Source organism: Leucoraja erinacea, unplaced genomic scaffold, assembly GCF_028641065.1.
Source record: "Leucoraja erinacea ecotype New England unplaced genomic scaffold, Leri_hhj_1 Leri_88S, whole genome shotgun sequence".
Lineage (NCBI taxonomy): Eukaryota > Metazoa > Chordata > Chondrichthyes > Rajiformes > Rajidae > Leucoraja > Leucoraja erinaceus.
The window spans coordinates 206274-220358 of NW_026576828.1; the positions used below are offsets into that span (position 1 = coordinate 206274).

The 14085-nt window shown below is 41.2% G+C and overlaps 1 protein-coding gene across 19 annotated transcripts in view; it reads left to right on the forward strand.

Annotated features, from left to right (window-relative positions):
- Window positions 1-14085, forward strand: part of LOC129694990 (protein KASH5-like) — a 244456-nt gene that overhangs the window by 53195 nt on the left and 177176 nt on the right. For 16 of the 19 annotated variants that reach the window (XM_055631736.1, XM_055631735.1, XM_055631748.1 and 13 more), the window contains 3 exons: window positions 6568-6629; window positions 10148-10214; window positions 10799-10957. In XM_055631736.1, the coding sequence (XP_055487711.1) occupies window positions 6568-6629; window positions 10148-10214; window positions 10799-10957 (288 nt within the window). The remainder of the gene's footprint in view (window positions 1-6567; window positions 6630-10147; window positions 10215-10798; window positions 10958-14085) is intronic. The other 3 variants (XM_055631746.1, XM_055631742.1, XM_055631745.1) reach the window with 1 other exon arrangement.

Genomic DNA, 14085 nt, shown 5'->3' on the forward strand with positions numbered 1-14085 from the left:
GCCGTTTAGAGGGGGGCGGGTTTAAAATGCGATGTTTAAAACCCCCGACCGCCCGCAACCGGCCAGATCTCATACAGCGGACAACAGAAGGTAGGATGTTTATTTTTACGTTAAAAAGGGCTTCTTAAGATCCCTTTATACAAAGTTTAAAGTTGCGAGTAGCTAATTTTGGGCCCATTATATCCCGCAATATTTTTCTGGGCATTTGAGGGCACAAATCTAGCACAATGTGAACGTTTTAAACCAGCGCGTTCACAGGATCCCACTAGAAAGCTGATTTAAATGGACTTTAATTTACGGCAATTGAACACTAAATTCCTTCCATTTGGCCTATAAATTAATGTAAATGAGACTTAAAAATCATGTTTTATTGTGAATTATTTGTGAATATTATTTGGACACTTAGGCTATTTAAAAATGTTAATCATTTATTAAGAAATGGATAGATGTTTAGATCTAGTAATTGAAGTCTGAAATTAGCTACAATTGGGTAACTAACTAATTATATGCTTTAATTTCAGGTCATCCAAGTAAGATTATTTTATATTTAGTATTATTTTAGTAAGTATGCAGATGATACCAAGATAGGGGGTGTTGTGGATAATGAAGAGGATTTCCAAAGTCTACAGAGTGATTTAGGCCATTTGGAAAAATGGGCTGAAAGATGGCAGATGGAGTTTAATGCTGATAAATGTGAGGTGCTACACCTTGGCAGGACAAATCAAAATAGGACGTACATGGTAAATGGTAGGGAATTGAAGAATACAGTTGAACAGAGGGATCTGGGTATAACCGTGCATAGTTCCTTGAAGGTGGAATCTCATATAGATAGGGTGGTAAAGAAAGCTTTTGGTATGCTAGCCTTTATAAATCAGAGCATTGAGTATAGAAGCTGGGATGTAATGTTAAAATTGTACAAGGCATTGGTGAGACCAAATCTGGAGTATGGTGTACAATTTTGGTCGCCCAATTATAGGAAGGATGTCAACAAAATAGAGAGAGTACAGAGGAGATTTACTAGAATGTTGCCTGGGTTTCAACAACTAAGTTACAGAGATAGGTTGAATAAGTTAGGTCTTTATTCTCTGGAGCGCAGAAGGTTAAGGGGGGACTTGATAGAGGTCTTTAAAATGATGAGAGGGATAGACAGAGTTGATGTGGACAAGCTTTTCCCTTTGAGAATAGGGAAGATTCAAACAAGAGGACATGACTTCAGAATTAAGGGACAGAAGTTTAGGGGTAATATGAGGGGGACCTTCTTTACTCAGAGAGTGGTAGCGGTGTGGAATGAGCTTCCAGTGGAAGTGGTGGAGGCAGGTTCATTGGTATCATTTAAAAATAAATTGGATAGGCATATGGATGAGAAGGGAATGGAGGGTTATGGTATGTGTGCAGGCAGGTGGGACTAAGGGGAAAAAAAGTTGTTCGGCACGGACTTGTAGGGTCGAGATGGCCTGTTTCCGTGCTGTAATTGTTATATGGTTATATTTGTTTCAGAATGCTTCAATCTATGATAACTGAAAATTTCATTCAGTTCTCTTAATTTTTAAGAAAGTTATGGGCTTTTGACTGTCCACGATCACAGCTTTTTTGTTATGTCCATAGAAAATCAATAGGGAACAAGATGCTAATTTCCGAGTATGAAAATGGCCATAACGTTTTAAATACTTGAGATATGAAAGTGAATTAGGTGTCAAATTAAACTTATTTTTATGCTTTATCTGATGGGATAAATTGCAGACTTGATTTTTTAAATGTCAAAATTTTGTAACATTGATACCTAAAGTGCTTCATCATACTGGCTGGGAGGAGAATAATCCACTCTGGGGGGTCACCCTCTGAGTTCTAGATTATGAAGGATATCTGCAACTCGAAAACTCCCAGGCCTAGGGACGCAGAGATATGGGGTGTTAACGTTGTGCTACGTCGCTTCGCTGAAGGGCTCCAGCTACATCCCTGTCCTTGGGCTAACTCACTTATAAGTGGTTATGCTCATAGCGCTGCATGCAGCACAACGGGTCCAATCATTACATAAACATTGACTGGATAGGATCATTATATCTGCAGGCTAAACACTTATGTTATGACTTAGTCAAGCAGTATAGACCAGGGGCACCAGATCTCAAACTAGATGTTCACATATCCCATGAACCTTCGATTGTGTATGGTCACACATCTACACTAGAATGTTAGATCACTAGAGCCTAGAGACTCTGAACTAGCAATATTGTTAGTTACATCTAGCCTCAACAGAATGTATCACTACAGACCATCGTCAGGTGGTTATGGGTCTGGCTTATACAGGAGTAAAATACTGACATTTCAAGTCACTCCACCAAGGCTGCAACAACCTCAGCAGCAGGGTTATGGAAGTTAGCGGGACCACATCCTAGCGGTTGCAGGATGGTCAATCTAGCAATTTTCCACACATTTACTACTAACCCATTGCCAGATCGGGGGTATTTACGAACTCTATGTTAAGTTCTGTTCATAGTTCCTCCCGGGTGAGGGAGGTTACTATTGTCATTATTCATGTCTGAATACGATAACATACTTCCTCCCCTGGTCAACTAAGGCAGTGAGTGAAACATGGACTCGTTCCACGGCATGAAATCACAGATCTTTAAAATCATCACGTAGTCACTCATGTGACTCCGAAGTAAAATAGTAAGATTAAACAAGAACTTACCAGTTTGAAGTTTGAACTTTATTTTATGAGGAGTTACGTCGAGGGATTACGTGCCCTACACTCCCGCCCTCTATCATAAAGGTCAACTGGTAGTCTAGATCTTCTTATCTTACTATGTTTATTTCATCTACTGTTGTCTGTGATTTCACAACGCTGCTTTGACGAATGTCGCGCATGAGTGCTGGCGGGGTTTTCACGTAATCCCTCGACGCAACTCCTCATAAAATAAAGATCAAACTTCAAACTGGTAAGTTCTCGTTTAATCTTACTATTATGTTTGGCAAGTGTGCCGAAGGGCCTTTTCCTATGCTGTACTATTCCATGTTCTAAAATGGGTGGTGCCTTACTGAGATTAAACACTGCTGGATACGAAGTAGCCCTATGGCAATGTTGCAACAGAAAAATGTATGAAATCAATGTGTTCTGATATTTTTTGAGTTCATGCTTTAGACTTTACTTTGGACTCAGCACTGACCAGCAATCACCCCATTTACTAGCAGTATCCTGCACTCTAAGGACAATTTTCAATTTTAATCAAAGCCTACAAACCCGTACATCTTTTCAGTGTGGGAGGTAACGGGAGCACCCCGGAAAATCCCACGAGGTCACAAGAAGAATGTACAAAATCCATACTTACAGTGAGGATTGAATCTGGACCTGATGCTGTAAAGCAACAACTCTACCGCTGCATCACTGTGCTGCCCAGATATATTTTGTTTTTGTGTGATTCTTAGCCAACGAGCTATAGGAAGCAACTGGATTTGAAATGTGGTCGCAGTTTAATGAAATGCTAAGCAAATACAATGTTCTGCAGACGCTGATATAAATAATACACTACTGGAGTATTTCACCTTCACCGGCGAGGGAGCATCTCTGGAGGGCATTTAGGGGCAATGTTTTGGATAGGAACACTAAAGTAAAATGATCCCAACCCAAAACGTCACCAGTCCATGTCCTCCAGATATACTTCCTGACCCTGGAGTGGCATGGTAGCGCAGCGGTAGAGTTGCTGCCTAAAGGGCCTGTCCCACTTGGCCGTCATTTGTGCGTCACGCAGGTGGCGCGCAAAGATTTTGTACATCACAAAATCCTGGGACACCGCAGCGACCGCGCGTCACTGCCTGTGTCACCACGCACCATGCGCGCATCACGTGCGTGTCACAACGCGCAGGTCGTGCGTCGTGACGCATAAATGATGTTGCGTAAATTATGCGCAAATGATAGCCAAGTTGGACAGTCCCTTTACAGCGCTTGCAGCACCGGAGATCCGGGTTTGATCCTGACTATGGGTGTTGTCTTTATGGAGTATGTACGTTCTCCCTGTGACCGTGTGGTTTTCTCTGAGGGATCTTTGGTCGGTGCAGACTCGGTGGGCCGAAGGGCCTGTTTTGACGCTGTGACGCGATTTTTCCAGCATCTGCAGGGCTCTCACTTAACTTTTTTTCACTGTTGCCAGACGGGCAACCTTGGCAGCTTTTTAGGTTGCCAAATGACAGTTTAGGTGGTCATTTAAAACGGCTTGCATAACGCGTGCGATAATGTGCTCAGACGAAGTGCGTAGATACCAGTCGGAATTATGGTCAATGAAGCATTCACATATTATTTCTGCTTCAAATAAAGTCGCAAACTAAACATATTCACCAATCAAAACATGATATATACCACATTGACATGCAGCAAAATTATCATACAGTATCTCAACTCTTTTTACACGTTGCAATTAATGCAATTTCTATTATCTCTTTCCACTTCCAAACATAAATCTGGTTGGATTATTCTGCGTATGATCAACCTCAGTGAGACCAAGTGCAGGCTTGGCGATCGCTTCGCACAACACCTCCACTCAGTTGACAATAACCAACCTGATCTCCCGGTGGCTCTGCACTTCAACTCCCCCTCCCATTCCGAATCCGACCTTTCTGTCCTGGGCCTCCTCCATGGCCAGAGTGAGGGCCACCACAAATTGGAGGAGCAGCACCTCATACCAGTCAATCAGTTTTATTCGTCACATTGCCATTAAAGTGCAAGTAAAATGAATTTGTCAGCAGCGGTACAATGATAACACACAAACACAATAAAAATTTAACACAAACATCCACCACAGCATTCATCACTGTGGTGGAAGGCACAGAAATTGGCCTGTCCTCCATTTTCCCCCGTGGTCGGGACTTCAACCCTCCACAGCCGTCGCTGTGGGCGTCCAGATGATAAAGGACAAGGTAAAAGTCAAGGTAAGTCCAGGATTGGCTCTTCCCCACCGGAGACCGTGGCTTCAGGCTAGTGTCGGTCGCAGGCCGGCGGTCGAAGATTTAAAATTTGCGCCGCAGCTAGAAGCACCGCAGACTGCAGGGCCGGCGGTCGAAGCTCCCCTCCAGGGGTGATGGTAAGTTCACGCCGGGACCGCAGTAGAAGTTGGCCATGGGCCGGCATTCGGAGCTTCTTCTTCCCCCTGGGTCCCCCACGAGGGATCCCGCGCTGCAGACGCCGTGCCAGCTGGAGCTCTGCAGACTGCGGCTTCAGGCTGCCGGCTGCCGCGGGCCAGCGAAACGGAGGGCTCCCCTCCATCGAGCCCCAGGGAGGGCTCGCCCGCTCCACGCCGAGTCCGCACTGCGCCCGCCCCTGAAGCCCCGGGCGCGTCTCCGGGAAAGACCGCGCCAATCCTTGCTGTTAGGCCAGGGCGGAGGCGACCTGGAAAAAGTCGCCTCTCCGTGGAGGAGGCGACCGAAGCGGTTTCCCCCTTACCCCCCCACACCACTCCCCACACAAAACACACCGAGAAACATCAAAAACATACTGTAAAACATACTAAAAAAACAAAAAAAAAGTAGAATAAACGGACACGCTGCTGAAATGGGTAGTTGAACATTGACCTCCATTTTCAGGTAGTCCCTACTTTCTCCTCCGCCTCCCAGGTCTCCCTCAGCCCACTGTCTCTGCCTCTTCCTTTTTTCTTCCCTTCCCTACAACCCCCCCGCACCCTCACATCAGTCTGAAGAAGGGTCTCGACCCGAAACATCGCCTATTACCTTCGTTCCATAGATGCTGCCTCACCTGCTGAGTTTCTCCAGCATTTTTGTCTACCCATTCACACAAGTTCTGTTACGCCACTTCCCTCACCCACTCCCTGCACATTAGGGGCAATTTTACAGAGACAACCTACAAAGCCAATGCGTCTTTGGGATGTGGGAGGAAACCCACATGCTTGCAGGGAGAATGTGCAAATTCAACTCAGTGCCCGAGAACAGGATCAAACTCAGATCTGTGGCGTGTGAGGCAGCAAGTCCACCAGCTGTGCCACTATATTTTGTTTTCCAACACACAAAAAATTATATGTTGATAACTTTGGTCACTAAAAAAAAACTATCCATTTTCAGTCTTAAATCTCGAAGTGACGCTCTGTCCCCCTTGACAGCTACTGTATGTTTTAATTCAGTTCAAGACTATGGGGCAGTACATTGGCCATAAATTTGCAGCATAAAATTGCCAGAGACCCGGAGTTAATCCTGAATATGGGTGCCGTCTGTATGGAGTTTTGTTTTCTCGTTTATAACATTGTTTACAGAGTACTATGTTTACATATTCTGTTGTGCTGCTACAAGTAGGGATTTCATTGTTCTAACTGGGACGTGAGAGAATAACACACTCTTGACTCTTGACTTATGTTGTTAATGTGTGGGATAGAACTAGTGTTCGGGTGATCAGTGGTCGGCGTGGACTCGGTGGGCTGAAGGGCCTGTTTCTATGCTGTATCTTTAAATTAAAAATAAATAAGTAAATCTCTAAACTAAACTAGACCTGCTGAGTTAGTTTGAGTGAAATAATTAGGATAGTGTATATGATCTAGTATTATGCTTTGAATGTAAATATAATCTTCCTAGGCTCTCCAGTGGAAAGAATGAAGAGTCCAAAGCCAAAGACAACATGTGTATTTTGCATACTGGTTAGTATGATGGTCAATGAATCTTTACCCTATCTTTGGTGATTAACTTAATTAAGCTGATGTTTTCCATTTTAGTAGCTTGTTTCCACTGTCCTGTGAAAACGACAACTTTTTATAATGTTGCAGCAAGGTGACAGATACCGTTAATGGGTGTTTTTAATAATTAGATTTGTTGAATGTTCCGACATTAGTTCATGGCTAAATTTGCAATATATTCCAGCTCTGAAATGGAAAATCAGTGCCACCATTTTCCATTTCTAACCCGTTGGTATGTGTGTGGTTTCACCAGTTAAATTGTGGGATTGGGGGTAGAGTGCTGACATCGATAGATCAGGGCACATGGTATTGGGGGTAGATCAGGGCACATGATATTGGGGCTAGAGTACTGACATGGATAAAAATTTGGTTGGCTGACAGGAAACAAAGAGTAGGGATTAACGGGTCCCTTTCAGAATGGCAGGCAGCGACTAGTGGGGTACCACAAGGCTCGGTGCTGGGACCGCAGCTATTTACAATATACAAATGATTTGGATGAAGGGATTCAAAGTAACATTAGCAAATTTGCCGATGACACAAAGCTGGGTGGCAGTGTGAACTGTGAGGAGGATGCTATGAGGATGCAGGGTGACTTGGACAGGTTGGGGGAGTGAGCAGATGCATGGCAGATAAAGTTTAATGTGGATAAATGTGTGGTTATCCACATTGGTATCAAAAACAGGAAGGCAGATTACTATCTAAATGGTGTCAAGTTGGGGAAAGGGGAAGTACAACGGAATCTGGAGGTCCTTGTTCATTAGTCTATGAAAGTAAGCATGCAGGTACAAGTAAAATGGATGAAGGGGAGCCAGTGGATGTAGTGTATCTAGACTTTCAGAAAGCCTTTGATAAGGTCCCGCACGGGACACTGGTGACTAAAATTAGAGCGCATTGTATTGGGGGTAGGGTGTTTACGTGGATAGAAAATTGGTTGGCACACAGGAAGCAAAGAGTAGGAGTGAACGGGTCATTTTCAGAATGGCAGGCAGTGGCGAGTGGAGTGTCGCAAAGCTCGGTGTTGGGGCCGCAACTGTATATTAATGATTTGGAAGAGGGAATTAGGAGCAACATTAGCAAGTTTGCGGATGGCACAAAGCTGGGTGGCAGTGTGAACTGTGAAGAGGATGTTAGGAGGTTGCAGGGTGACCTGGACAAGTTGAGTGAGTGGGCAGATGCGTGGCAGATGCAGTATAATATAGATAAATGTGAGGTTATCCACTTTGGCGGCAAAAACAAGGGGGCAGATTATTATCTCAATGGGGTTAGGTTAGGTAAGGTAAGGGGGAGGTACAGCGAGACCTGGGTGTCCTTGTACTATGGTCACTGAAACCCTGAGCACAGGATCGCCCCAGGGTTGCGTCCTCAGACCCCTATTGTACTCCCTGTACACACATGACTGTGTGGCTAGGTTCAGCTCCAACTCAATAATTAAGTTTGCTGATGACACTGTGGTGGTGGGCCTGATCTCAGACAACGATGAGAAGGCCTACCGGGAGGAGGTGGTTGATCTAGCACTCTAGTGCCAGAACAACAGCCTCCTCTTGAACATCAAAAAAACTAAGGAGCTGATCGTGGACACATCATCCAAGGGCACATCATCCGAGGACGTAACCATATAACCATATAACAATTACAGCACGGAAACAGGCCATCACTACCCTTCTAGTCCGTACACATAACGTACACACCATTGAGGATAAATGGGGATCCTGTGGATAGGGTGAGCTGTTTTAAATATCTGGGAGTCCACATCTCTGGGAATATGACATGGACATCACACGCCGCAGCACTCGTGAGTAAGGCAAGGCAGCGCCTTTACCATCTCAGGCAATTGAGGAAATTCAGAGTGTCTCCGAGCATCCTCCAGTGCTTCTACGCAGCGGCGGTGGAAAGCATCTTGTCCGGAAATATTACCATCTGGTTTGGGAATTGCTCTGCCAAGGACAAGAAGGCTCTGCAGAGAGTAGTGCGTTTGGCCGAACGCACTATGGGAACTTCACTCGCCCCCCTGCAGGAACTATACATCAGGAGGTGCAACTCCAGAGCCAATAAAATCATGGGAGACCCTTTCCACCCATGCAACGGACTGTTCCAGCTGCTACGGTCAGGCAAACGCGTCCGTTGCCATGCTGAGAGAACGGAGAGGTTGAGAAGGAGCTTCTTCCCAGAGGCCATTCTGACTGTAAACTCCTATCTCACCAGGGACTATCTTTACTGAACGTTTTTCCTTCCAATATTTAATATGCAAAAGAATATGTGTGTGTTTATGATTGTGTTTATAGTTTGTTTGGTTGTTTGTTTGTTTGTTTGTCTTTTTGCACAAAGTCCGCGAGCATTGCCACTTTTCATGTCACTGCACATCTCGTATGTGTATGTGACGAATAAACTTGACTTGACTTGGCGTGCAGGTACAGCAGGCAGTGAAGAAAGCTAATGGAATGTTGGCCTTCATAACGAGGATTTCAGTATAGGAGTAGAGAGGTTCTTCTGCAATTGTATGGGGCTCTGGTAAGACCACATTTTACATATTGCGTACAGTTTTGGTCTCCTAATTTGAGAAAGGACATCCTTGTTATTGAGGCAGTTCACGACGTTGATTCCTGGGATGGCGGGACTGTCATATGAGGAAAGATTAAAAAGACTAGGCTTGTATTCGCTGGAGTTTAGAAGAGGGGGGGGATCTTATAGAAACATATAAAAATTATAAAAGGACTGGACAAGCTAGATGCAGGAAAAATGTTCCCAATGTTGGGCGAGTCCAGAACTAGGTGCCACAGTCTTAGAATAAAGTGGAGGCCATTTAAGACTGAGGTGAGAAAAAACCTTTTCACCCAGAGAGTTGTGAATTTGTGGAACTCCCTGCCACAGAGAGCAGTGGAGGCCAAATCACTGGATGGATTTAAGAGAGAGTTAGATAGAGCTCTAGGGGCTAGTGGAATCAAGGGATATGGGGAAAAGGCAGACACGGGTTATTGATTGGGGACGATCAGCCATGATCACAATGAACAGCGGTGCTGGCTCGAAGGGCCGAATGGCCTCCTCCTGCACCTATTTTGTACGTTTCTATGTTTGTATATAGTTTATCCTGTCTGAGCAGTGTGTGTGGGCAGTCAGATTCTGTGTGTGCAGCCATTTTGAGTTGTCTTGTTGCATTTGCAGTATTTTGAAGACTCTCAAGTTGGCCTCCTCCTGCACCTATTTTCTATGTTTCTACGAGTCTGTGGAATTCTCTGCCTCAGAAGGCGGTGGAGGCCGGCTCTCTGGATACGTTCAAGAGAGAGCTAGATAGGGCTGTTAAAGATAGTGGAGTCAGAGGATATGGGGAGCAGGCAGGAACAGGGTACTGGTTGGGGATGATCAGCCATGATCACATTGAATGGCGGTGCTGGCCCGAAGGGCCGAATGGCCTACTCCTGCACCTATTGGCTATTGATTGCAGAATTGAATATGGTTGGCATTTATTAAAAACAATATTTTTCCAGATAAGAAATCTGATGCATCATCAGGACAACTAGAAGGATATGGGGGTGATGTCAACAGAGGAAGCTTGTGAGTATCTATTTAATTGTTGAGATGGTCTTTTGATCATTCCGGTATGTAATTGTTTCACTATTAGCAGCCTTACCTTAAGATATAACTTTAGTATAAACTTCGTAATACTGTTTCCACATCTCTTTCCTTTAAAATGCACCTCAAAACATACCTGCCCCAATATCTTCACTGCTGACTTTATTCAAATTTAGTTGATATTAAACTAGAGATCTGTGCTAACATGCAGATGGATTTGTTCAAATGAGTGGGGTGGGATTGCTCCATTTTTTCCTCTGTATAATTACATTATTTTGGGAATATGGAACACAGGATCAATTGGGAATTCTATGCTGCTCTCTCTGAATACATATATTCTATGGTGTATTTATTAATTAAAACAATTAACCTAAGAAAAGTAGCCAAATTAGCACAGTATAAGTAGGCAAATATACTGCATTGAACCATGTCTTTAGAAATAGGCATGTTGAATAAAGAATGAAAAAAGAATTTGTATTGACTAACTGTATAAATTGGTATGGGAATGAAGGTTTTAAAGCATTGCCTTTGAATATGTCTCTTAAAGTAAACCTTTTTTTTTAAAGGGAGGCAACTGAGCTGATCAATAACATTGAGTGTTTGGAGTACACCAACAGGAGGTTGATGGATCAAGGTGCTAAATTACAGAGAACGGTAGAAGGGTTTGAGGAAGCAAATGTACGGCTGACTGAGGAAATCTTTGAACTGAAAACCAAACTGAAAAGGTAGCTTGAAGTAGAGTTTCTATAAACAATCCTCTATTGTGGCAAGAGTAAGTACCAAGGTAAGTAATACAGTACATGAATTAACATCAGTATCACAGTTGCTTGATTGTTTATCATTCAGTGCATATAGATGACCTGAACCAGTCTGAAGAAGGGTCTTGACCGAAACATCACCCATTCCTTCTCTCCAGAGATGCTGCCTGTCCCGTTGAGTTACTCCAGCTTTTTGTGTCTATCTTCTACATAGATACCTTATTAATTATCTGAATGCAAGATTCAATTTTCCCACCCTCTCTAAAGGAATCGGCCCTAACTGTTCCAGACTTGACTCATTTGACTTGAATAACAGTAAGTGCAAAATAAGGCTAACTGAAATCTAACCAATTGTAAAACAGCATGTCACATGTATTCACTGCCCTATCAGATATCTTGCTATGTGCACGGCCACATATAATGATGCACCAAACAAGGTGACTATGGCTGGGAAGCATGGTATATTTGGCTTGGTAATAAAATAATCTTTAACAGTTAATGTAAAATGCAGCCAGTAATGCCTAGATAGAAAAGAAAGGCCAGGTTAAGTTGGACAAAAGGACAAAAATGAGCTGATCGTGAACAAAAATGCTATCTCAGCACTGACGTGCTGCTAGTATTTGGACGTGAAAAACTCAATGATTGATAAAAGATCCAGGTAGATGTTTTGCAAACTGTATTTTTTTAAAAAAATATTTTATTTTATTAGAAGTAAGTACAGTCATATGGCACCAAAGTGCCTAATATATATTTTCATAATACATTTTATGTACAACTTCTTTTTTTTTTGTTACATTGAAAAAAGATGAGAATAAGAAAAAGAAGTTAGATGGTAAAGGATAGAAAGATGTGAAATATATAGTGTGTGAAGAAAGAGAATGAGTAAATGAAGAAAGTTGAGAGAGAAAATAGTGAAAATAAAATAAAATAAAAAAGAAAAGGAGATCATTATTTATAATCTTGACCAACCCTCGTCCAGTCCTGAAACAGTTATTTTTTACAATTGTGTTGCACCATATGATTCCAAAAAAACGACGAATGGAGACCAACTCGTTATGAATTGGTCTGATTTATCCATTAGGAGGAATCGCATTTCCTCAAGATGAGCGGTGTCCAACATACTTGCAATCCACATTTTAAGCGTTGGTATTGATGTACCCTTCCAAAATTTAAGTATTAATTTTTTTGCTATTATTAAACCATAGTTAAGGAATAGATTTTGAGATGTGTTCAATTTATTCCCATCTTCCATTACACCAAATATAATCATTTCAGTATTAGGTTCCATTCTTGTCTTGAATAATTTTGTAAGTATTTCAAAAATATCATTCCAAAATCTATAAAGTTTTATGCAGGAAACTAAGGAGTGTGTTATAGTTGCCTTTTGGGCTAGACATTTATCACAAGTGGCGGATATATTTGGATAAAATTTGTTCAATCTTGTTTTTGAATAATATAATCTATGTACAATTTTAAATTGAATTAGATTATGTCTTACATTAATTGAACATTTGTGAATATATATCAGGTATTTTTCCCATTTAACCTTCGTAATTTTTATCATTAATTCCCGTTCCCACTCTTCTCTAAGTACCTCCGTCGATGGTAGGTCTATATTTAGAATACTATTATATAAATAAGATATTAATTTTTGTGAGTCAGCTTCAATATTCATTGCTTCTTCCAATAAGTCAGGAGTTACTTTTTGATATCCTTGTATATATTTTTTCACAAAGTCGCAAATCTGAAGATATTTAAAATATTGGTTGTTTTTCAATTTAAATTTTAATTGTAGTTGTTGGAATGATAGCAGGTTTCCCATTTCGTACATATCCCTGATCCTTCTAATTCCGAGACTTTCCCATCGGTTATATGTCTTATCAATAAGAGATGGTTTAAATAAAGGGTTGTTCGCTATTGGCATTAACAGTGATAGATTTCTTAATTTTAAAGATAATTTTATTTGTTTCCAAATTCTTATTGTACCATATATAATTGGGTTCTTCTTATATATTGTGTTATTCAGTTTTTTGGGGGGAAAGAGGATCGTTCCTATATTACAAGGATGGCAATCCTCCTTCTCCATTTTTAACCATTCTGTCTGTTGGGTAGAACTATCCAACCAATAAATCATATTCTTAATATGCACTGCCCAGTAATAATACATAAAATTCGGAAGTGAAAGTCCCCCGACCTCTTTTGGTTTACATAAGTGTTTTTTTGTGATTCTATGTGATTTATAGTCCCAAATATAATTTGTAATGTTAGAGTCTAATTTATTAAAAAAATATTTTGGTATATATACCGGTATAGACTGAAATAGGTATAGTAATTGTGGTAGGAAGATCATTTTTATTGCATTTATTCTACCTAATAATGATAAGGGAAGTGTTTTCCAAAATTTAATCAGTGTATTAAGTTTATTTAATAAAGGTATGAAATTAGCATTGAATAATGCTTTATATTTTTTAGTAATCTGAATACCCAAATATTTAAATTTTTCTGTTGCGATTTTAAAGGGGAACTTCAATAAGTGTATAGGTTCTTGAGGTTTTAATGTCATGATTTCGCTTTTGTTCCAGTTTATTCTATATCCAGAAAAAGACCCAAATTCCTCTATTAAGTTTAATAAATTTGGTATGCTCGTTTGTGACTTTGTAATATATAAAAGTATATCGTCTGCATATAATGAGATTTTATTCTTTGAGTCCCTGGTATTATAGCCCTGAATATTCGGATGAATTCTTATACTTTCAGCCAGGGGTTCTATCATAAGGGCAAATAGCAGGGGTGATAGTGCACATCCCTGCCTATTACCCCTTGATAGTTGAAATTTTTGAGATAACATGTTATTAGTTAAAATTCTTGCCATCGGTTTATCATATAATAATTTTACCCATGTTATAAAACTCTCTCCCATATTAAATTTTTGTAGTACTTTATATAAGTATTGCCACTCTACCTGATCAAATGCTTTCTCTGCATCCAAAGAAATAATTGATATATCTTCTTCCTCTACTTTATGCGAGTACATTATATTAAACAGGCGTCTCAGATTATTAAATGAGTATCTTTTAGGTATAAACCCCGTTTGA